The sequence below is a fragment of the Acanthisitta chloris genome, unplaced genomic scaffold (genome assembly GCF_000695815.1).
Source record: "Acanthisitta chloris isolate BGI_N310 unplaced genomic scaffold, ASM69581v1 scaffold11456, whole genome shotgun sequence".
NCBI lineage: Eukaryota > Metazoa > Chordata > Aves > Passeriformes > Acanthisittidae > Acanthisitta > Acanthisitta chloris.
In genome coordinates, this window is record NW_008678736.1 from 5,822 (window position 1) to 29,489 (window position 23,668).

General features: G+C 38.0%; 1 protein-coding gene across 1 annotated transcript in view; it reads left to right on the forward strand.

Moving 5' to 3' along the window:
* The first annotated feature begins 473 nt into the window (after positions 1-473).
* Positions 474-23,668, forward strand: part of BCAR3 (breast cancer anti-estrogen resistance 3) — a 51,002-nt gene continuing 27,807 nt past the window's right edge. Inside the window, exons 1-2 of the mRNA XM_009077023.1 lie at positions 474-793; positions 14,551-14,590. Of these exons, the coding sequence (XP_009075271.1) occupies positions 474-793; positions 14,551-14,590 (360 nt within the window). The remainder of the gene's footprint in view (positions 794-14,550; positions 14,591-23,668) is intronic.

A 23,668-nucleotide genomic window follows, 5' to 3' on the forward strand; every position in this document is an offset into this window, starting at 1 on the left:
TCAGCAACAGTTTTTTCCTCACAGTGTGCCAGCTACTGGGTTTAGAAACATACTCATTTGAACCAAGCTGTAGTGTCCTTTGTTTTTTGACAAAATGTTCTTAAAACTTTGCATTTGCTCAGTGATTTAAAGTAGGTGTCTGCATCTTCAGAGGATGTAAAGGGGCAGAAAAGAGGAACTATGTGGATAAAAACTGCGAGTTGTTTGGGGCCTGCTCTTGCTTGTGTGTCGAGATTGGTTGTTTTTTGTTGTGACTTTTCACATGTCTAAGAGCTAATATACATGTGTACTTGATGTGCAGGTGGAAGCAGTGTGACTGGATACAGGCTAATGTTGAGGGATCTGACTGCCTCAAAGCAAAGGGGTTCAGTTTCAGATATCTTTTAGTCATGCTGTTTAACTTCTATTGAAGTGAGGGGTTTGATGATTGATACCCTCTAAGAAATCTTGCTTTTGTTTTTCCAGAACCAAAAATGATAGCTGCAGGAAAATTTTCAAGTCTTCCCAGAAATGGCCCAGTGAACCGCCAGTTCTCATTAGCTTCTTCCATGGACCTTTTGACCACTAAACCTTCATCAATAGAGCATCGCTCAAACTCCTTTCAAGGCATCTCTATCCATGGCACTCTCCCCAGGAAGAAGAAGGGGACAATTCCCACTAGGTCTTGTGATATGTTTAGCCAGGTGGGAACGTTGCCTTACACCAGAACACACCGGCAGCAGTCACCTTTTGCACAGGATGTTATAGAAGAGTACCCTCCACAAAATGGGAAGAGCAGCAAACTCCATGCCAGGTATGTTGTAAAACTTTGATTCACATATGTTAGTTGCATAGGAGTAATTGTTCTTTCAGACCTCTAAATGTCCAGTAATAGGTACAGCTATTTACTATAATTCTGTATTCAAAGTTGAGTTTTCTCCCTAGTACTCAATTTGAGTCTTGGTGGAAGACCTAAATAATTTTTAAGAACTAAGTCTTGCCTCTGAAAGTTTAAAAGATATAGTATTCCCGTTGAGAAATTTTTTAAAGTCACTGAAATGCCTTGATAGGACCCGTTGCATTGTACTAACAGCAGTTTAAAGCAAGAAGTCATAGCTGTTCAAACTTGGTTTTGATGCTTTGTTGTTTAATGCATGTGTGGTTGGAGGGCAGAGAAAAAGGAGAGTGATGGTGCAGCTGCCTCCAACCTAGAGCCACATGTGAGCTTTTTTTAAGGAAGATTTAGTGGAACCCAATGTACACTGAACTAATGGCAAGTTACCCCTATTTAATATTCCTGCCTGACGTTCTGGCCATTGTATCCATGGCTCTTGAGAAAAAATTGTACTCTCATAGCTAGCATTTCTTTTGGGAATCTGCTATCATCACTGATACTTCATTGCTTGCAAAAAATAATTAATTATGTAAACGGCCTTTTTTTTTTTTGTTTGTGTTGGTATTGAAGTCTGTAAAATGGGGAAATTTTCTAGCTAACACAAGAAAAATTCAGTGTCATGCAGTGGGTCGGTTAAAAGATGAGAAAGTGTTACGTTGCTTGAGTGACAGAGTTAAAGGTTGAGAAAAGTAAATTCTGAATTAGGATTTATAGTCTTGCTGTGTCCATCACTCTACAATTTTTTTTCAAGTCTTGTGAGGTAGGGCAGTTCTAATTGGGTAAGGCTGTGTGTGTAGAGTGCTTTTCTTAGGCTCTTTACTTGCAGTATATGGGATCAAGCTTTCTTCTCACTTGAAAGTAAGTCTTTCTTCTCCATACCCCATTCATTTTCAAAGAAGAAAGGGCCTAAGTGTGTTTAGCATTCCTCTGACACTGATCTCTTAGTAGATGTACCTGCTTACATGAACTGTCTTTTTAACATTGTTTGCTTCTTCAATTTGCATACTTCTGGAGAATGCAAGCAGCCCAGGGTGCTGCCATGAAAGGAGCATGGTGATATACACTGACTGAAGTTTTATCTTATGTTTCCCTTCTCAAGAGCAGTTACTAAACATGATTTGCAAGAGGTTTTCTTTTCCTGAGAGACCAAAGCCTCCATGTTAAATTATTTATACAAAGCCTCAATATTAAATATATTTATATTTGTAACTGATAACTTGTCTGATGAACATGATAACCTTGTCTTATGAAGAACACTTTGGCACAACCAGTGTGAGCAAGAACAGAAAGCTTGAGAGGAAAATGTCAGGAAGGTGTGCCTGATCAGAATTAAAACATAATGCTTTTGAAACAATAAGAGGTTCAAAGGATGTTGCTAGCACAGCCTGTGAATAGAGTTTGCATCTATTTAGTCATAGCAGCAAGTGCTGTTCCTCTTAGATATTTCAATTGCTTTGCTGAAATTATTATGGTAACACCTTCTAGCATTTGCTTTCTTTAATTTTTGCAGTGGCTCTTTATGCCTTCTGCTCCATGACCTGACTGCCCAGTTGCATTAGAGTAGAAGACACCAACTTGACAGTCAGTAGATATATCACTTCTTGAGTCTCCTTGCAATGACACTGTGCCTTTCATTAGCAGACTTTAAAAGAAAATTGAGAGAAAAAGTCTGATTTTCCTGTGGTAAGCATTCTACCATATATGCTAAGTTATACATTCTGGTGCTTACACTCTCATTGAAATTATCTGAGCCTAAAGGCATAGGGGCGTCCCTGTTGCCTTATCAGAGTTTAATCAAAAAAGCCCTCTAATATTTTTATTTCAGTGTAGGAACTTGTGAAATAGTGTAACATTACATAGATATTCACATTCAGGTGTATATCAGCCTTTTATTGCTACAATGCTGTTCCCAAAAACCAAAAGTGTGAATGCATATTTTGATGAAGGGTTTTCACGATGCATTGTTCAAGCCAAGTGCTGTGTTTGATGCCAGTGGGCCAGAACTAATGCTTGTTAGGCTTACAGTCTGCATGGGCACATGGAGCTGGTTGTACTGAACTGTGGCTCAGGCATGTAATAGTTTAAGTCTGATTAATTCTAGTTTAAAAAAATGTAACTATGATAACATTTTCAGTAATTCAAAATGAGTAATATTATCTTTACTATATAAATACACAGCACATAATTTTGTGAAACAAAAAAATAAACTACAGTGAGGGGAATAGGAAAACAATAATGAACTCTGTCATTCCCTAATGGAATTCTTCCAGTTTCCAGGAGCTTTTTCTCTATCTTCTATCTATTACAGCAGCCTTAATTGCACTACTCTGCAGCCAAGATGAAATGTATGTATAGTAATTTACTTGTAGGATTTTATTCTGTCAGGATTTTTTTTTCAGTAACTAATTCATGTAGTTTTGGGGGGGGGGGGGGGGAAAAAAGAAAAAAACCAACCCCAACCTAACAAAGCACACAAGAGATGAAGATTTCTTAAACCTGATAGTTACTTCTGAAAACTTTGGAGAAATTATATTTTCAGCTTTCAATGCAATAACATTGTGTTCTCTTCTTGGTTTGCGAATGTACACCTCTGCTAGTTAGTTAGTTCAAAGGGAAAAAAGTTTTTATTTCTTGAGAAAGCCTTTATCTGAGTTTCAGAGTCTCTTAGAAATAATTACACAGCCAAAGTTAGAAGCAGCTGAGCTTGATGATTATGGTTCTCCATGACTGACATTACAGTTTACCAGACTTGTGGCTTTTTCATTAATGCAGCCTAATATCCCTCTAAACAAGACCTGAAAGCAAAGCAGAACTAGCACTGTCACAGCAAGTTTGTGTGTGGTGATGAAGGCAACTGTCAAAGGCCAGTTGTGACATTCTCTATCATTTCAGTTGGATGTCAACAGTACCCATGTAGTCTTGGGTTAAGGTAGTAATATCTGTGGGTCTGGTACTGGCTCTGATGTGAACATACTTAAACATTTCCTCATTGTAGAGATGCAAGGCATTTCTGAGGGAGTGGAACAGAGCAAAGGCTTTTGCAAAGGATCTTTTGCAAATAGCCCAAAGCAAAACTAAATTCCAGTATTGATACTGTGCTCTCTGTTTCATGAGGTAGTGCAATTGCAAGAGAAAGCAGAACAAGTAATTGCTTTTTGTCAGCTGGCAGCTAAACTTCCTAATATAAAAAGTCTAAAACACAGTTCTATAAAAACTAACATCCTGGTTCCAAATGATATGTTTCTTGTACAAGGCTTACGTTTTGTGTGACTTTCAGTAGAACTATGTACTATCAATTATAGAATCATAGAACTGTTAAGGTTGGAAAATACGTTTTAAGATCATCAAATCTGTCAGCCTGGCACCACCGTCATGTTCACCATTAAACCATGTCCTCATGTGCCATATCCAAACAGTTTTTCAGTGCATGACTGGATGCCAACTGGATGTGGCATCATTGACCACCACTCTGTGGGCCTGACCATCCAGCCAGTTTTCCAGCAGAGAGTGTAGCTGTCCAAGTCATGAGCTGCCAGCTTTTCTCAAGGAGAATGCTGTGGGAGACAGTGTCAAAAGCTTTACTTGAAGTCTAGGTAGACTACATCCACAGCCTTTCCCTCATCCACTTGGTGGCTCACCTTGTCATAAAAGGAGATCAGGGGGGCAAACAGGATCTGATTTCCAAAACACATTTGGCAGTGCTGGTGGGCATGATGCTTTAGAGGAATTTAATGTAAATTTTAGGATGTGTAATCTAGCACAGTAGTAAATTCAACACTAGACACAATTTCTTACAAATAAGATAATTCAATTTTTTATGCATTTTGCAGAGTAGCACATCTGTTTTAAAGCTATTAGTGTTTCATGTGTGTCCACTTCAGACTTTCTGGGAAAGATACTTGGCTAAAAAAAAGTACATGTATGAGAAATTCAGCATTTAAAGGAATGAAAGATGAGTTAATTTTGTTCTCACCCTGTATGTGTAGTATAGGACTCTTTGTAGATTAGAGCTTTGGATGTTGTGGGACAAACTGTGTGCTTGCACATTTGCATTAAATCACTATCTTCCCTCTGCTGAGCCTTCCCCTAGGAAGTGCTGAAGCACACCATCTGCCAGAAATGATCACTCTACGCTTTCATGCTAATTAAACCCTTCAAACAAAGTTGACGTTAATTTACGCCGGCTGTTTCACATTACACAGGATGTTTGTTAATATATGCTGGTTTAATTCCTGTTTATTGGCTGTCTTTCCAGTATCCATTTCATCTGCTTGTACTTGCAAAGACAATTTTTTGTTCAAATTCCATTCTTGGTCTAGACCGACATTTCGAAATTGGAGTCACTGATAAAAGTCAGGTTGTATTGTTCAAACTGGCTTGGAGTCAAAATACTTTGTGCGTTTCTCTAAATAGTGTGTAATGCCCTGAGTGCTTTATCACTGTTCATAAGAGCTTCTGACCTACCAGCTGGTCAGAATTAGATCGTTTCCCCCCATTTTTAAAGCTTTACTTTTAACTGTGTATGAATTTTGAAGTGTACAGTTGTAAGTGTAGAGCTATAATTTTGATCTTTTCTGCTTTTCTTCTGTCTTGATTGTCTGTTTTCAAGCTCAGGAAATGCCTGACTATGTTGTAAATCCTGATTGTGATTGTAGTTACAAAACTACTCCTGTTTTTATTGATGTGGCTACAAACTATTCCTTTTTGTAGGTAGACAAGGCATAACAGCTTTTCTTTCTCTACCAAAATCTCAAACATGAACTGTTCATATCTAGCATTCTTTTGACATGGTCCAAGCATGTTAAAAAAAGAAAAATTTAATCCAGTGGGAGTGGGATAGACAAAAAGGTTTTGGTTAGCTTGATTCTTTCACCGAGGAAATAGGCAAACCAGTAGCTCTAACATCTTTCAGTGCTCATTGAACCCTGTTGCAAAAGATCAAAATGTAGCAAATAACCTGTAAACTAAAGTGTATTTTATAGACTGGCTCTAAGTATCTACATATAGGTGCAAAGAATGCGCTTAGTTTCTGTAGTTCTGACGGTATGGTAAGTGTGTCCAACTGCATAATTAGCCAGACTTCAGACTCTTAGTTTGAATACTGGTCAGCAGACTGACTTTCCTCTTGTTTTTCTATGTCAGCTTTTCCCCCATCATTTCAGATAAAGTGCTATCATCTGGCATTGGACTTTGTATGTAGCAGAGAGTTATTCTGAGTAGATTAGTTTATCTAGTCATTTAGGATGTTCTGTACTCTTCAGAATTTCTGCTCTTCAAGGCTCTGCATGTTTGGCTGGGTGATACTTCCGTACTTGAGTCATCTGATATAGCTGTCCAGGAAAAAAATAAAAATATGCTCAGTATTAGCTTGACTAGTACCACTGACATTAATAAGGTAGCTTCATCAGCATAAAGCTGAGCAGGCTCACTGTCCTCCACAGGATCTCATCCTTAGAGGACAGTACATTTGTAAGTTAGCATGGAATTAGTCTTGAAGTATAAAGCCATTAATGACTGAATTCTGGGTTCCCAAAACTTTTCCTTCCTCTCAGTGTTATTACCACAATAGATGAGGCCTGCAGAAGCCCTTGAATTGACTGTTGAATTATAAGGGAGAAGAGTGGGCAAGGCAGTACTTAACTATTAAACACACTACTCAGGGATTTGCTTTTTCCTTGTCAGAATTTGCAGCCTGTTTTGCTTCTTGAGATGCTTCAAAATCTGTTTTACTTTGAGTTTTGAGAATAGGGTGGATTTATTTTAAACTATTTCTATATCTATTTCTAACTAGTGATTTTGAAATTAACTGTTGGATAATTTTAATTAGAATATGTGTTGCTTTTTATATTAATAATATGCATACACTTGCAGCATATTGTTAGGTGCACTTTGAAAATGAAATTAAATGTTTATCAGATTAAGATTTTAATATATCAAGTAAAATAAGTATTTTACACTCTTCCTGTGCAGAGAAAAGTCAGTAATAGTTGGTCCAGTTTGTAGAATGCAGTGTAGTTCTTCAGGTATGAAAATATGTGCAAGATTAACAGGAAGAAGACCAATAATTTTGGTTGCCTTTAAATCCTAGGGTAAGGTGGGAAAGAAATTTTTATTAAACCACTGAATTTTTAAAGTCGAAATACTTACAGTTTTGGTGTAATGCCTGAAACTCCCTCTTAGTATGAGTTTTGTTTTCAAAAAAAAAAAAAACTGAAAAAGCTATGAGTTCGTGGTTGTGATTTTTTAATAGGAATAAGACAAATGTGTTGAATTTGGGGAAACTCAATATTTCATTGACTTCTTCCTCGCACACAAATGTTTTTTTCAAAAAGAAGGATTCCTTATGTGTTGCTGACATTTCATACTTTTAGTCACAGAATTTCCCATTCTTTCTCCTGATGTGTCCTGTTCACATATGCACCTGTGGATCTGACCTCTGCTGTCTCAGAGGTGGAGCAGAGCTACCCACTAAAGCTGGTAGTTGTTTGTGGTAGAAGGAATGCTGTGTTGTATAAGCAGAGAATAGCTAATGTTATCTGCTTACATTCAGTATCAAACCCTCTGATCTTTAAACTCTGGGGGTTATTTCTGTTTTGGCTTGTCTGCCGTTTCTTTTTGGCCCCTCTGTCCATTGTTTGGTTCAGATTCTTCTGTTGTCAAGTTCTACTTCACCCCTTTGTTCCCATTTGATGCTCACATTCTCTGTCTTTGCCTGGCGGATGTAGACCTGCAGAATCAAAGCTTTACTTCTTTCTATGGGGATTTTGGAAACCTTGGATACAGGTGACAGTTACTGGAAACCTACCCATATGGGGTCTTGGGACAGAGAGATGAAAGAAACAGGACAAAATGTCTCAGAAAGAGAGACCATCTCTCCAGTATTGGAGATGAATTAAACCCCAGTCCTTCCACTTCTGAGCCGAGAAACTGAAGCACCATATGGGATGGGTGCAGTTGTATCATGGATGAGGACCTTACTGTTAATGATTGACTTGCCGGGTGAATGTCAGTCCAAATTCTTCAAAGCCTCAGTCAAAATTTGTCAATGTTGTTTTTCAAATACTTCCTGAAAACTTCTGTCTTTTCAGGCTGTTTCTTCTTTGAGCAGAGGACTCTTGTATATAGTGGAAATTTTCTTGAATCACTCCTTCCATTGCACCCAAAGTTCCTCTCCTAACTCTGCTGTTTCCTGGTCTCTTAATGGTTATGGAGTGCCTCATTCACTTGTATCAAGTACTATATTGCTTCCTCAGCTTGCCTCCTGTCCACGTGTGAGCATTTATTTTCCTCTCATTGCCTTCCTTTTATGCTTTAAATGTTAGTTAAATGTTACATAAGGGAATATATTCCTAAGGCTCAATTGCAATATCCGATTCAGAGAGGCATCTGATGCAGCAAGCTTTTTAAACTGGGGTAAGGGAATAGTCAGGGAGGACAATTCTTCCACTGTCATCTTCAGTACTAAAGTAAAGGATTAACATTCCTATGCTTCAGTCCAAATATACATTCCTGAAACACATATCAGAAAAAAAACATACTTTATAAATAAACTACCTAGACTTAGATGAATTTCAAATGAGTTGATGGAGTCTGTGATTCTGCTGAACATTTGTCAGTGTTTGGGGAATATGCATATTCATTTCTTAAGGTTACATTGATTTTGAACCCTTAAAGTTTTGTGAAGCTGGATTCTGGATAATTGCATAGCAATTAAGCACTGACTGTAAAATCAACAGACAACAGCACACATATAAAGCAGTTTGTAGAAACAGTGACTGATTTGGATAAGCAATAGTCCTGCTGCCCAACCACTACTTTGACAACATATCTTCTTTGACAGAAGATAGAAGAAGGGATTTGAAGAGCAGAATTTTAGCTCTGGTAATCCTAAATGTTTAGGAAAATGGAGGAAAAAGAATGGAAGTGCCTAGTCTGAGATTTTGAACAGGTTGTAGAGACCAGTACTGTGTGTGGTGCAGAAATAGAAATTCCTTTGGAAAAGCTAGAAAAAATGGTGTATATTTTTCTGCTGCAGTAGGTAAAATGTGGGAAGTTGAAGGGATACAGATTGAAGTGGTAAAAGTAAATGGTTTTAATATTATCTCTGCTGGGGCATTCTGAACAAATACGAGTAAGATGAGATTTCATGTAATTCAGGGAAGAGTATGTTGTATCATTCCGGAGTTTTAATTACAGAAGAGTCCCTACTGTTCTTGTGTGACCTGCAGGTCATTACACAATTAGTCATAGCAGTTTGCACTTGTTTCCACTGGTGCTTGAGTGAGTCATGTCCATGGTGCTGTGCAGCTGTAGACAGAAGGGTGGAATGCCCTTAGGAATGTAGTAGGAGTGTGTGTGTGAAGCAGAAGGTGCTGGGGGATAAAATCACTGAATCTTTTACTCTAGTTTATAGTATAAATAACATCAGTCTGCACTACATATACTTAAACACAGCATGTCCAGCATGCTCAAACTTGCACCTTCATACTTAAGTAGTAGTGTATTTCAGAAATCTGCATAGATGGAGAGATTTCAAAGACACATTGAAGAAGGCAGTTTGATCCCAACTTGTCGTTCTGTAGCAGTTCTGTCTGTAAGCAGCAGCTTGGTGTATTTTCCATTTCTCAGGCTCCCATCGAGTCTCTGTTGTCTTTATTCTGATTTGGCACCATTGGAGGTGGAACTATTGAGAAGGTGGTTCTTCTCATGATCACTCTTGCAATGTGGCAAAAAGGAGATTCTTTTGAAAATGTCATCAACAAAGGTCACTTTAAAATAAACATTTTCATTTACATCAAGTACTGGCAACACGTCCTAATGCTTTTCCCCACAGGTATGTTTATAAAAGTGTGGAGTCACACAAAGCTGCTTCAGGACCTTTCAGCAGTTTCCATCACTCTAATAATATCTATATGAGAGTTGAATGATAGTGAGGATTTGGGCACCTCTGATGATACTGTTGTGTCCGTGCTTAAATTTTGTTAAAGTTATCAAAGCTAAATTATAATTGTAGCTGATATGTCTGTGAGGATGCCAAAGGCCTGGAGAAAGCAGATGCTTAATATGGCTTGGTCTATCAAGGTCTGTATGTTGCAGGATTCTTTACAGCAACAGTGATGAGAGGAAGTAATAGAATCAGCAGCTAAAGATTACAGGATATCTGCTTCAAAGTTCTTCATTGAAGCAGTGCTATAGAGAATTACTGGACAAACCTCAGAGTTTGAAAAATAGACTGTTTCTGTGTTATGGAGGTTCTAGCTATTCTGCACCCACTGAACTGAGTATATTGTGGTTGAACTCCAGGGTCTGGCTTATCAGTTATAGCATTGATTGCTAGTACATAACAATTTTGTCACACATTTTTAGCAGAGTGACTAGTTTCCTGGATGTTAAAGTTTTCTTTACAAAATTTTCATCTTTAGTTGTTCATTGTCTCAAATCCATGCAGGATTTGAATATGGCAGTTTGGCAGTAGTTAGTTTGTCATACCAGATGTACAATTCAAGTTGCTTATAGTGATTTTTATTTTTCTTCCTTTTAGCCAATGACTGTTGATGTTGACATCTTCAAAAGGCCTTTTATTCTGTGGGTCTTTTTTTAATCAAGCTTTTAATTCTTCCCACACCTTCAGCTGTCATTTAGAGGGTTTGGGAAGTGGAAGAATAGCATCCAATAACATCTGAATTCCATTACTTTTTCTCATCTCTATCAACTTTAGCTGTAACTTGAAGGAGTCTATGTACAACAATAATCCCTATTTTCTGAGCAGTTACATTGGTTCTCACAGTGATCAAAGATATCAGTACTTGCTCATAGACAGTCATTTCCAACTGCTAGGACACCAAGCTCTTCATTGTTGCAGCAAATGTTGCTATGGGAAGAGTGAAGAGGAGGGAAGCAAAGGAGCAGCTCCACATTGTCTGTTGTCGTGTATTCATCTTTTTGTGGGGTTGCTGGACCTCCGTGTCTGACTTTCAAGCTCTGTGTATTTTATTGGCAGTATCAACAAGAAACCCATAAATGAAAAAATTGCATAATTCTAATAAGAATCTTGAAGCTGGACTGAAGAGAAATTGATATCCTTTCCAAGGACTACTAGGAAGAAATTAAAGGGTTGTCTTGCTGCAAGATCAGAGAGCAGAGTAAAATGTCTTGTCAAATGTCAGCCTCTAGAGAGAGTGTGTCTCTGGCTAGGAAAGCCTCAGAATTGTGAAGGTTTAGATTATGATGACTGCTTTCTTTCAGTGATCATTTATTAGTGGAGGAGTGTTTATGCCACTATAGTTTCCACACAGACCTTGTGCATGTGGAGGAGAGTCAACAGAAGACTTACACTACTCAGGAGAATGGCTTAATTCCATGTATCAAGTCAGATGCTTTCTTTTCTTCTGTATTGTTCCTATGAGCAAAGTGCTGTAAAGGGATTTTGTTTTGTCTTGAAATGAGATGATAGAGTCTGGCAGCAATATGAATACCTGAAATAGATGTGGGAGTGTGTTTGCATCCCCTTCTTAAATTCCTTTCTGTGACAGGATGAGTATGAAAAGAGCATGAAGCCAATACTGTGTGTCTTCCTGCATACTTACCCAACACCTTAGCTTCAGGCGCTCTGAAAATTTCTGTTTTCCAGGTGACATCTTTCTGTATTAAATACGCATTTTATCTGAATGTAAGTAGGTCTTACCTAAAGAAGCCAAAATATGTAATAAAACTCAGTCTGTGCACCCACAGTTTACACAGTACTGATCGACATACGTGCGGACTCTAATACATAAATGCTGTAGGTAGGCAGGTACAAATGAATACAGTGTAAAGTCAAGTTTACTATAAAGATAAACATTAGCATTACCTGAAAGTCATAAAATCTGATGAAAGATGAAGAACTTTATATTATTGAAACAAAGCTTCAATTGAATTGATTTTGAGAGGTGACAGAACCTGCCAATATCTTTCAGCTGATCTAGTAGTTATCTGAAAGTATTAATTTTTTTTCTGCAGATCATCCAATTCAAGAAGTGAGAATGTGGGTTGACAATTTTTTTATTAAGATTCCATGAGAGGGAATATGGAAAGGAAAAGAGGTGCTTTATATTTTTCTTAAGTTCATGACATAGATTTCCTTTACCAGGTGCATATGGCATAAAGAAACACATCATCATTGCTAACAGAGAGCTCAGATATATGAGTTACCTTTATTTGGCTGGATTCTAGTCATTTGGGCTAACAGCTTAGTCTGGTTTTCTGCATATAATGTGTCAATATTGTGGCGGAATTGAATAACAGGAAAATGCAGTTAATCTTTGCTATGAGTTACTGCACATCAGTGAAAGTTACCATTTCTTGAAAATAGCTTTAAAAATTTGCAAAAAGATGAAGGTTTAGACAACGAGGGAAGATGGGGAGAGAGAGGGGTAGATCTGGTAGGAGACATGTATCTGAGGTGAATAGGGCTCCAGCACAAACATCCTTATATATGACCTGTGCCTGTGGTGTCTTTCTTACTTGTAGGGTTTCTTACATTTTCTTGTGGGACAGCTTACCAGATAAAATATTATAGTACTTGTGAAGGTACTTGTTGCACCATCCATTTCCTAAAGTCTAAAATTTTCAAAGCACTTGTCTCATGTGGATAATGAAGGAAATGTAGGTCATCTCTTTCCACACTCTCTTCTGGAGTTCATGCTTTTTATAGCAGTAAATAAACTGTTCTGTCTTAGAGCTTTTCTACTTCTTTCTTTTTTCTTTGGCATGATGCATCATAAAGATCATTTGTCTTGTATCTGATGGTGGGAACAGTGGAGTCTAGCACGGGTAGCCTGCAGGAGTGGAGGTTGTAAATGTAAACCATAACAAAATGTACTTGTTGCCGAAGTAAGCAGGTTTGTTCTTTTGGAGTGCATTGCATATGCAGTGCCAGTAGACCCTTTGTCCTGAAAGATTCCACAGACAAGTGAAGAACTAAACTGCAAAGTTTTTCAGAAGCATTTGGTACTGGCACAACTTCCCACAGACCACTTGAATGTGAGAAGAATTCAGCCATGCTTAATGACTTTGCTGAATTGATTAAGAATGGGATTTTTTTTCCCAGCCAAATTGCAAAGCGTAAAGAAAGAAAATCTCTTTTCTGTTTAGAAACTTCCTTTTCTTTGTCCTCTGTGCTTCACCCCTGTTTTCTCTGGTATGCTTGTACAAACTTTATGTGCATAGAGTTACTGAGCTGCCCCTTCTTTGTATATCACATAGGAAGAAGTTTCAGATGGTCCAAATTCTATTTCCATTGAATTTTCCAACTTTCTCTTTTTTTATTTTAAACTAAATTGAAAATGGAACTTGACCCTAGATAAATATTGGAATAGTGTGAAACAGTAACACATGACACATTCTGAACAGCTGAGCACCATCACTGATGGGCAGGGCTGAGTGGGGAGGCTCAGTTTTGCCTCTGTAGAGGTATTCTGGATTAAAAACTGTTAGGGAACCAGGCTGAAAACTGACCATAAAATAATAACATAGTTTCAGATAATATGCAATTACATTCAAAGCAACACAGGGAATTTAGACATTGTTTTCTGGATTGGTTAATTCCATTGGAACCCAATTTGTATATTTCTGAAGCTGCTTATTAGGTTTCCAGTGTTACATCATTGTAACAACATCTACCAAAGCAGATTCTATTTCTAAATTTATGGGTTATATGTTGTCTGTGTGGCACACTTCATTGCTGTGATAAGTTCCTGACCCCTCTATAAGTTTGCACAGTTTTCATTGTGCCTGTTAGATGTTTGCATTTAAGGGCAACATTTTGTGTGTCATCCCAGGTGCTGTAGGAAACATTGCAGTCATGCACTGCAAACTCTGTTCACCTGCTAGTTCTCATGCAAAAACAAATGTACAAAATGCTTTGAAATAGAAATAAAAATAAGCATATTTTGTGGAAAGAGTTGTAATTGATCACAAGGCTCTTCACTTAGGCGTCTGTGCCCTTTGTCATCTGTCTGTAGAGAAAACCTGTGATGAGAACTTTTCTTTTTAAATTAGGTAAATGACTTGGTTATCTGGCATTCACATAATGGTGATATTGAAATTATGGCAATTTTGAGAACTTTTTAAAAGTGCAAGAACTATACTTATTTTTCCAAATGTTAAGTATAACATTCTACTAGATAAAATATATTTGCTTATATATAAAAAGTGAATGTTTTGCTTTCTGTTGTCTGTATTAGCAGTGCCCTCTCAATGCTATCAGAGACAGTAGCTTAAATGCACAAACATACAAGCAAAGAAATAAATTCAAAAGCCATTGGGAAAGCTCTGTTTTAAATTTATTTCAGATATTTTAGGTGGCATGTAAGTATTTCAGCCATCTGTTTGAAATTTCAAGATTGGTTTTTATTTGCTTAAAATGGTATAATTAACTTTATTTCCCAAATTAATTACTGTTGGCTCCACTCCTTGTCCTTGTAGAAGAAATCGGTGATGTATACATTTGTTAAAAGTTAGATAACATAGACCATCTAGCTATAACACACAGCTTTTAATGAGTATTTTAATGTGACCTAGTAGCCTGTTGCTGGTATTATTGCATCTCTTCAGTATGAGGTTACATTTGGACTCACTGTTTTTTTTCTTTTTTTTTGTGTCCTTCCTTCCTCTCTCCTTGCCTCATTTTCTTACAGAGATCAGAATAGTCCGGTTCCTACTTTGGAATATGTTAAGGTAAGGCACCATTTCTTACTCTTAAAATATTTCATTTGGTATATACCCAGGACTGCCAGAGCATTTCCAGTCATTTGTAGTTAAGTGGTACAGCTGTGTCTATCTTTTGCTACAGAGAAACAAATTATATGTGTCACACTGTTTTCTTAATGCTTTGAAATACTTGCAGGCATTATGCTTTGGGTGTAGGTTGCATTTTTATATTGGGGCTCCTTTTCAGTTACATGGTGACAACCTAAATTCTTGCTTTTGTTAACAGATTAAAAGAATATGTGTTTCTTGCTTATGGATTTCTGGGAAAGTAAAGGAACACATCTGAAAATATTACTAAAGTGTCATATTTAGGTTTATGGTTTTAGCAATATGTTTACTAACATTCCAGTTAAAGATTTACTTCTGGTCCAAAAAGTAACTGGAATCCTGGCAAAATTGTGAGTTCTGTTTTCCTCTTGTACAAGATCCGAGTGCTGAAAAGAAAAAAAAAAAGGTGTATTTTGTTAGACTAAATAAATACTGTGGAGCATTCATAAATTTTATTCAAAAATCACTCCTGGGTTGGCAATATAGAAACTTTGGAAAAACCTTAGGGATGTGATTCTGTACTGGGAGTCTCTTGTAGTGCTGTAATTTCTACTGAATTAGTACCTTTCAACATGATTCATTTAAGTGAGTATTATTTCTCAGAACGTTGCAAGAATCTGGCTTATATGTCATGTCTCTCAACAATGGGCTGCTTTAATTGTTGGGCTTTGTTCCCTGTCTTTTAGAAGACTGTAGGCTTCTGAGGAGTGTCAGATAAGTACAGGTTATCCTTAACATAGGATATTTCTGTATCTATTCATGAGGACAACCTGAATTTCTCAGACACCTGAATTTCTGTTACAGGTTAGAGTTCAGGTGAGGAAGACACTGAGGAGAGCCAATCAGATGGGTTTTGCTGCTAGAATTCCCTATGGATGTTCATAGTTGAGGGAAATGGAGAGATGCCCAGCTTAGGATTTGGGTTGATTGAAGAAGTAGACTAGGAGAATGTAATGCAGTGTTGAGAGGGGATTGTCAAAGGAAAGTGCTGAGAATTCATTTTTCTGAAAGTGTGGCAGGGTCCTCTGCCGGACTTTCTGTCTAGAGTTGGAGTAGACACAGGAATTAAGGTTTGGAAGAAGAGAAGGGGAAGAGCAGAATACAAAGGTCCATGGAAAAATGGCTACCAAAGGACTCTCAGAACTGCTGCTGCTCTAAACAGTTAGCTTGGTGTTGTGAGGTGCCTCTCATCAATCCCTGCTTAAAGTTGGGGCATGGTAAAGTAGCAGAGACAGAGAAGGCTAAGAGCCTTCTCAGCCATGCTCTAGAAGAGGGTGTGCCAGGGGCAACAAAGTGGTGGACATGTTAATTGCCCTATTCATTTGCTGTATATCATGCACTATGCTGTACAGAGTATGTTGCTTCAGTTTTAATAATATGACCAACTAGAAGGCAGAGGTTTCATGTGCCAATTCATCAATATGTGTCTTGTCTTGTTGCAGCAAGTTCTATATTATAAATGTGTTTTCTGATCTTTTCAACTGTTCTAGTAGAAGCTTGTCTTGGACTCTTGTCAATAGCAGTGGTGCTAAGCTTAGTTATTAAGACTTCGATGTTGAGGAGGAAAGCCTGAGGAAAAGAGACTTAGGAGGGAAAATACGATTCCCTTCTCTCCTTTCTTTTTTCAGTTTTTCCTGTCTATATCCTTATCTTTAACGAACTGTGAGTTTGGTGTGTAGTTCAGTGGTGTTACAGCGGGAATTCTAGACAAGCATCTTAAACTACATATTAGAAAAATATGCAGAAATTGCTTTAGAATAAATATAACCCCCAAAAAACTTTTTTTTGACTGTAGAAGTCCGGATTGGTAACAAAACTGATTCCAAATGTGATCTTACACAGAAAATTATCATTAATGCCAAATAAAGGAGGAGTCTCATCAATAATTTATTATCAGTTAACTCTAACTGTAAAAGATGTGCCTGAATTCATACCAACAGGACCTTGGGCCTGCTTTGTTGGCTGAAGCTTTAGCAAGTATCTGTTCATTGTCTTCTATAATTTACCTTATGGTAACTATTACAGTAATGTTTATAAATTTTACAGCTCCTTGGATAAATTATGGTGGTGGTGTTAAATGGGGTATAAACTGCAGTCAAGCTGAAAGAATAGATTTCTGGAGCATCTCACTATGTTTGTACCACCATTCCCATTTGCACTAGTCTCTTTGCTGTATAATCTGTGCATATGTAGTTTAAATGAGCAAGTAGGCTTTGACAAATACTGCTTAAGTGGTAAAAAAACCCCTTTAAATGTAGTGGAGATAGAGAAGACAGAGAACACAACAAGAGCACTTTTGGGATTCGTATTTTGCTGATTCAGGATGCCAGAGTTTTGAGTGAAAGATTCTTATTTCTGATGCACTGGAAAAGAAAGTTTGTATTGTCTTTAAACAGAGAAATGTTGATTTTTTTGACTGAAAACATATAAACTCAAGTATGAAGCCTGTATGATGTATCAGGCATACATAAAAACTAACACTGGCGCTAGTTGTACACAGTCTTGATACTGATTTTTGTTTCCCTCCTGTTGCAATTCAGACTGTAAAGAGATGAGAGACTTTGGATTAATTTGCCTTGTAAAAAATTGCATTATCTTGAAAGTAATGAATGGCACAAATTTAAGCTGTATTAGAGTAGTCTGGCTGCTGGTGATCCTGCCCAAGTGTGACAGTTCCAAGCAAATTGTACTATGTCAGGGCCCTGAGGGCACTAATTGTTCCTAAGTGTTCTGACCAACATCACTTAGGACTTCCACCCAAACCTGCTGAGCAAGAGCTCCATCAGGCTGAGGCCTTTAGACCCTGCCTGAGCTGTTTAGTAGGTGTGCCTGCTCCTAGTCCTGTTTCTCAAGTGCTGTGTAGTAGCCCTGGATAGACCTTAGACCTGGCCTGTTACCTAGCTTGCCTGAGGCTCACTGGAATGTGATAGGACCTGCTGGTGTCATCACCCTGCTCACCTTGCTTGCATCTTGGTGCTATGGGATGGCACCTTGTTGATGAGTATGTTGCCCACCCTGTGCTTCAGGACCACCGTCCCTTAGGGAGCAACCCCACTCTTGTTGCTCCCTGCATGCTAGTTGTTGCTGGCTGTTTTGAAAGATCCAATATGATCAGATAGGTACCATCCTCATCAGTGATCCACTTTATCAGGCTGCAACAGTCATACTAATTCTCCTTCAAGACAAGTTTTAAACTAGCTAGATTTAAAAAGTCATTTTACAGAGGGAAACTGGGCTGACCTTGCAGCTTCATAGTTGCAAATGAGCCCTGTTTCTGCAGTGCTGCAAACATTGCTACTGGACTTTCTTGTGAGTCCCATAAGAAAGACAATTAATACTTACTTAGAACATGCTCCTGCTGGGGAGTGATGGACAGCTCTTCAGAACTGGGCTCTGCTGTAAATAGAATGTGGAGAATTCATTCCATCTTGAGGAAGAGTAATGGAGTTATGTTTTTAATTCAGTGTGCTGGTTCACAGGGAAAAGAATATCATCATGTTTGTTGTGGCAGTGGTGACTACAAGCAGAGAGACTGATGGTAAACTCTGAAGCTGAATGTATCACTCTGCTTTTTGACAAACCTTTCCTTGCTGGAACCTGGTGACTAAAAGTAATATAAAGAAATCCTTGTATTCAGAAATACTCTGAACAGAGGCAAGGCAAAATAAATGGGCTTTTTCTCCTGTTTTGTTCTGTTCAAGATACAAGACAGAAAGCACTGATTATAAAATTAATATATTTTTTTAGAGAATATTCTCTACAGATGCACTATGGTTTCTGATTTTTTAATCTAAATTACAGTTCGCAAATGGCAGTTTTCTGCATCTTGAATATTGATGTATTAGTTCATTCAGTATATAAAGAGAGCTAATTATGCAAAAGCAAGTTCTAAGGGGGGGAGAAAAAGTACCGATTTGCTGGAGTCTGAGTACTGAAGTGTCCATATGGCTTCAACCCTTCCTTTGTCTTCACAGTGCTGCTGAAACCATGGTCACAGTTAAATGGCTCTTTCAGAAAAACCTTTTATGGTAGAAGTGAAAACAGGCCAGACTGCTTTGAGTCAGGCTGCTACCCAAGTCATGAAAGAGATTTAGGGACACAATAGCACATTGTACATTCTGTGAGATTTTTACAAGTTTCATGAGCCAAATAATAGATCCATTGGTAGTGTCTGCAGGTTATTCCCACACCCTGAGTCTGCACATCCACAGAACAGACCCCTGCAGGGGAGAAAGAATCAAGTGCTGCAAGATTTGAGTGTGTCAGAGAACTTTTTGTGAGTCATTTTGATCAAATTCACATGAACTAAAGATAGCTTTCTGTCCCATTCCCATTCACTAAAAATACTTTAGGGTCTTTTTATAGAAGTCTATGCTGTGATCAGTAAGGCTATATCAGGGTGAAAAGAAAGAAAATCAGATTTCTCTCCTCCTTTCATGAAAACCTTTTGAGCATTTCCTGTGCTAAAAACTACAGAAATACATATCAGTGATGAGTTGATGAGTATTACTATAGCCTGAGGTTTTGGAGTTGTGTTTAAATCCATTACTGGAAAAATCGCAGAATTTATGACTGATTGTCTGCTCGGCATGGACATGAAGGAAGTTTATATTTAGATTCAGACTTAAAGAAACTGCTGCTGATGTAAGGAAGTTACAAGTGCAGAAAAATACTCACTTGTGAAGTTCTGCTGAAGGATTCTCATTTGTCTCAGCCCCATAATGTTCATTTTTTCCCTGTTTTTACTCTTCCTTGATTTTATTAGAAAGCAAACTGTCATAGAAATTACTGACATTTCTCATGGTTCTGGGTCAGTGCAAGTGCAAATAAAATTTTGATGACATTCCAGTGCGTTGATGGTTATCTATAGCTTTGCAAGATAGGACAATATTTTGTGGGTTTAATTCAACTTCAGGAAACTTAGATCAGGTGACGAGGTTTATCAAGGCACAGTTTGTATAGTTAGTTGCACAAATTCGTAACATTGTGGATGCCAATTCACTATATGTGTGGGTGTTTGACTCTCATTGTTCTGTTGGCTGTGCCAGGAAGATATTATGGTAAGAGAATGATCAAAAGTAAAGTTTGTATGTGTGTATGTATGCTTGGGAAAGTTTAGAAAAAATCTGTGTCAGCATGACAAGTAGACACAGTTTGGGAAAGAATTCTTCCTGATGACAATGAAATCTCATTGCAAGCAGCCTTTGTCAGACATGGAAATATATTAGAGAAATCCCCACCTCACTGGAAACGTTGCCAACTGCAGTGTATACCTGTTCATGTTGTGTGTCACTCTCCTGTGGAGACTTGCTTGTTGAGATGCGAGTTGTGACTTGTGAGCAGAAAGTTTGTTGGGTTTCTGTGTTGTCTTACAGTGTGATGCATTAAGTGTCTGAGCTGGGAGGAATGCATGACACCAAGGCACCATATGATCAGGAGCTTCATTTGGAATCTGTAGGGTGGTTGTGTTGGGGTGTTTCACACTCTTTGCAACTGCAGCAAGGGCAACAGTATCACAGGAGGTGGAGTTATCAGATGGAATGTATTTTGTTGAGGAGAAAAGGAGTATGCCCATATGGCTGACTTTGACCTTACACATCTCTTTGTCATTATGGATTTGTCATCCAACTCAAAGATCATTAGCGGTGTCAGTGATGTTTCAGTCAGAGATATTTTCTCTTTCTTTTCATGTTTCTATACTTCACAGGAATAGAAGCTTCACAAATATCATTCCACAGCAGTTGCCTCTTGTGTATGCAAGCTGATAATTCAGATTCTGTTAGAGCCAATCTTATGTTGAATACCTGTATTTTTACCTGTCTCACAAGGAAAACCTTCCTGTTTGATGGTCGTTGCTAGTTACACGCTGCCCTCTGCTGGAGAAGAAACATTGGCGTGTATGGTTTTTTAATCGAGTCATGGCTATTAAAATCACACTTTTCATAATAACTTTATTGTAACTTTCATTACAAAAACCTGACTGTTGGAAGTTAGTTGCTTTTTTTCCTCCAGGGCACGGAATGGGGGGAATTTTTCCTCTTCTCTCTCTCATAAAGTTACAGAAGTAGGTCCTAGAGGGAACTTGAGAATTTTTTTGGCAGGGCGTCACTGAGATTGTTAGAGTAGATGTTCTGATTTGTCAAAAACCTCCAACAAAAAAGATTGCACAGTCTCCCAAGATACTTCCCAAACTATTAATTGTTACTGTGATAAAGGTTTTCCTAAAATGTGATGTAAATCATCATTTTAGCACATACAGGTGTTTGGGTTTTGGGGTTTTTTTTTGGACCATCTGTCTTTTATTTGTTACCTTTTTTTTAATTTTCTAGTGGGATAAAGTTTGGCTGTTGCAATAAGTTGGATAAAGCGTCTTGTCTTTTAATCCTGTTCTGGTAATAGTAAAATTTCAGGTAGTGGAATTTTTTCTTCATCCCTATACCAGGTTTGTTTCTTATAATGTCTGCCCTGTCTCTGGCCTTTCTCTGCTTAGAAAGGGGCAGCTATCTTTTTAGGTGTGTATGGTAGCTATTCCTAAAAGCTTTTATCAGCCCAGGAAAAAAATAAAGAAAAACTTAAGGAGTTAGGTATGTTGCTGAAATTCAGCAGCTCTCAAGTATTTCATTCCCATAAATCATGGTGAGAATCTTGCACTGTCTATTTGGAGTTGAAGATAACTTGTTGTATTTGATAGAATGCAGTAGTCCATAATTAGTGATGGAATCTTACCCCCTAGTTTCAGTATTTTCTCAAGGTGAATTCGGTTGGACCAACAGGCTAGTGAAAAGATGATTGAGTCAGCAGTTCTGCAATCTATTGGATGCAAAGTGATGAATAAATCTAAGCTGGTGTTTGCAGCAAATTATGCAGAAGTATGATTCTGCAGCTCTGCAAGACAGTGCACTTTCAGTCTACTGTCCTTGGTCATGTTTCCACAGTAGAGAGAATCCCAAGTTAGTCTGTTAATGTTTGGAGCTTTTTGCACTTTCCCAGCCCCCAGTTCCTCAATGACCTGATTAGGTCCAAAATCTGTTTGTGGGTGTGTGGGTGGTATTTTATGTTGGTTGTGGGGTTTGTTTGTTTGTGGGCTTGGCGTGGGGTTTTTTTGGTTGGTTTTTGTAAGCATATTGTGAGGAGGGATTTTTTTTTATTTGTGAATAATGATTCTTATATGAATTGGGTCCAGTTAGTGGCTTTCTGACCTTTCTGGCCTTTATTGCAAAGTCATTCAGCAGTGGCTCTTGCATTCCTTTCTCCTGATGCTGAAATGGAGTTTAGGGTATTTTGCTTATGGAGCATCTTCTGTAATGCTGAGCATGCCTTGGTAAATAATGCTGATAATTCTTAGAGCAGCAAGCATTCTCTCTGTTTGCATGTTAATGGTTAATCTTACATCTTGTCCTGTCATGAATTTGACCCTGTTTATGTCTGTATTCTACTTTTTCTAGTATTACTCATTAACTCTTAAATTATGTCTGATCTGGAGTCATCAAAAGCCACTACATGCACTGAGATTGCACTGAGCTTTGAGTTGCAAACTACAAAAGAAGGAAAGGTGCTGAAATAATACAGCCATACCTAATTTTTTCCTGCCTCATCTGTATTGTACACTTTATCTATCTTGATAAGAGCAACCCCATGCATAATAAAAGAATCCAAAGGTTTCAGTGGGAGCTAAGCAGTAAAGTGCATAAAATTTAATCTACTTGTAAAGTGAGTTTGGATTTCTTTCATTTTTCAATTTCTGTGCAAATACTTGTGTCAATTGACACAAAGAGAAGAAAAAGATCTCTTGTGGCTGTGTGATGGCATCAGCTGGAATTCTTACACCTCACAGTAGTCTTTGATATACATATGTGAGTATGTATGTACATATAGGAAACGCATGAGTGTCACACAGAATGTTACTCCTTTTCATGTGAGGCATTTCATTGTTAATAACAGCAAAGATCTGACTACAACTTGCCATTTTTTCGGTGGATCTTTTCATAATTGTTGCTGAGCTGTGTCTCTTGAATACTTATATTTCTGTTCATATTGGGCTCTCAGGATTGTTTCACAGGATCTGTCACTGATGATGTTGGATCCTTTTCATAGTTTTGAAGGTGGAGTAATAGCACAAGTTGACTGGGACATGAAAATATTTATATTTAAATCCTTCATGCCACACCTAATTGAAGTCTTTCCATGAACCACAAGGGGGAGTGAGTATATAGTGTGTGGAAAGCAGATGATTAATGAGCATTTGGGGTCCTCTTACTGATAAAGCCTAGGGAGGTAAATCTCCTAAGCTCTCAGAGCTGTGTTTATAGAAAATAATAAGAGTAAGACTGATACCTTGCATGTACATCTTGCCTCTTGCTGGAGACACACTGTTTTGATATAGCTTAGCCTGTGGAGAGGGTAACAGAAGGAGCATTGGGACATTTCAGCTGGGATACCATCTGTTGATATGTGCTGTCAAAGGAGCAGGTTTGTTTGAGATTTTTGTATGTTGGAGACTTTTAGAAAACGAGCACCTACACAAATAAGGGAGTACAGTGTTGTGTTGGCTATCTAGAATACCCAGAGGTCATCTGCCTCCATGTCCTCAAATCCTTCTGTTGGTAAAATGTTGAAAGGCTGGTAAAGACTCTTGAAAGGCTGAGCTGACAGAGCCCAAGTGACTTGTAAGTTTTATTTTTGTGTGCTACATGTCCAAAATACACATCCTTTGTATAAGAGGGAAGTATTTTAGGGTATTTAGGAGCTTTAGAGAAATAGTTGATATTTTAAATGTGTCCACTTACCCTGGTGAAGTACCAGATCTTTTTCATCTTTGAGTTTTATGTGGAATTGGTGTCAATCTCACACAAACAAGCACTTTACTGTGACAGGACTGGGGAGGCTTTCAAAAACAGAACTCTGAAGTTAGCAATTGTGTTATGACTTATTTTTATATGCAAAATATCTCTTGTATGCTCACCAGCAAAGCTAAAGTTAGACTAAGGACAGCCACTT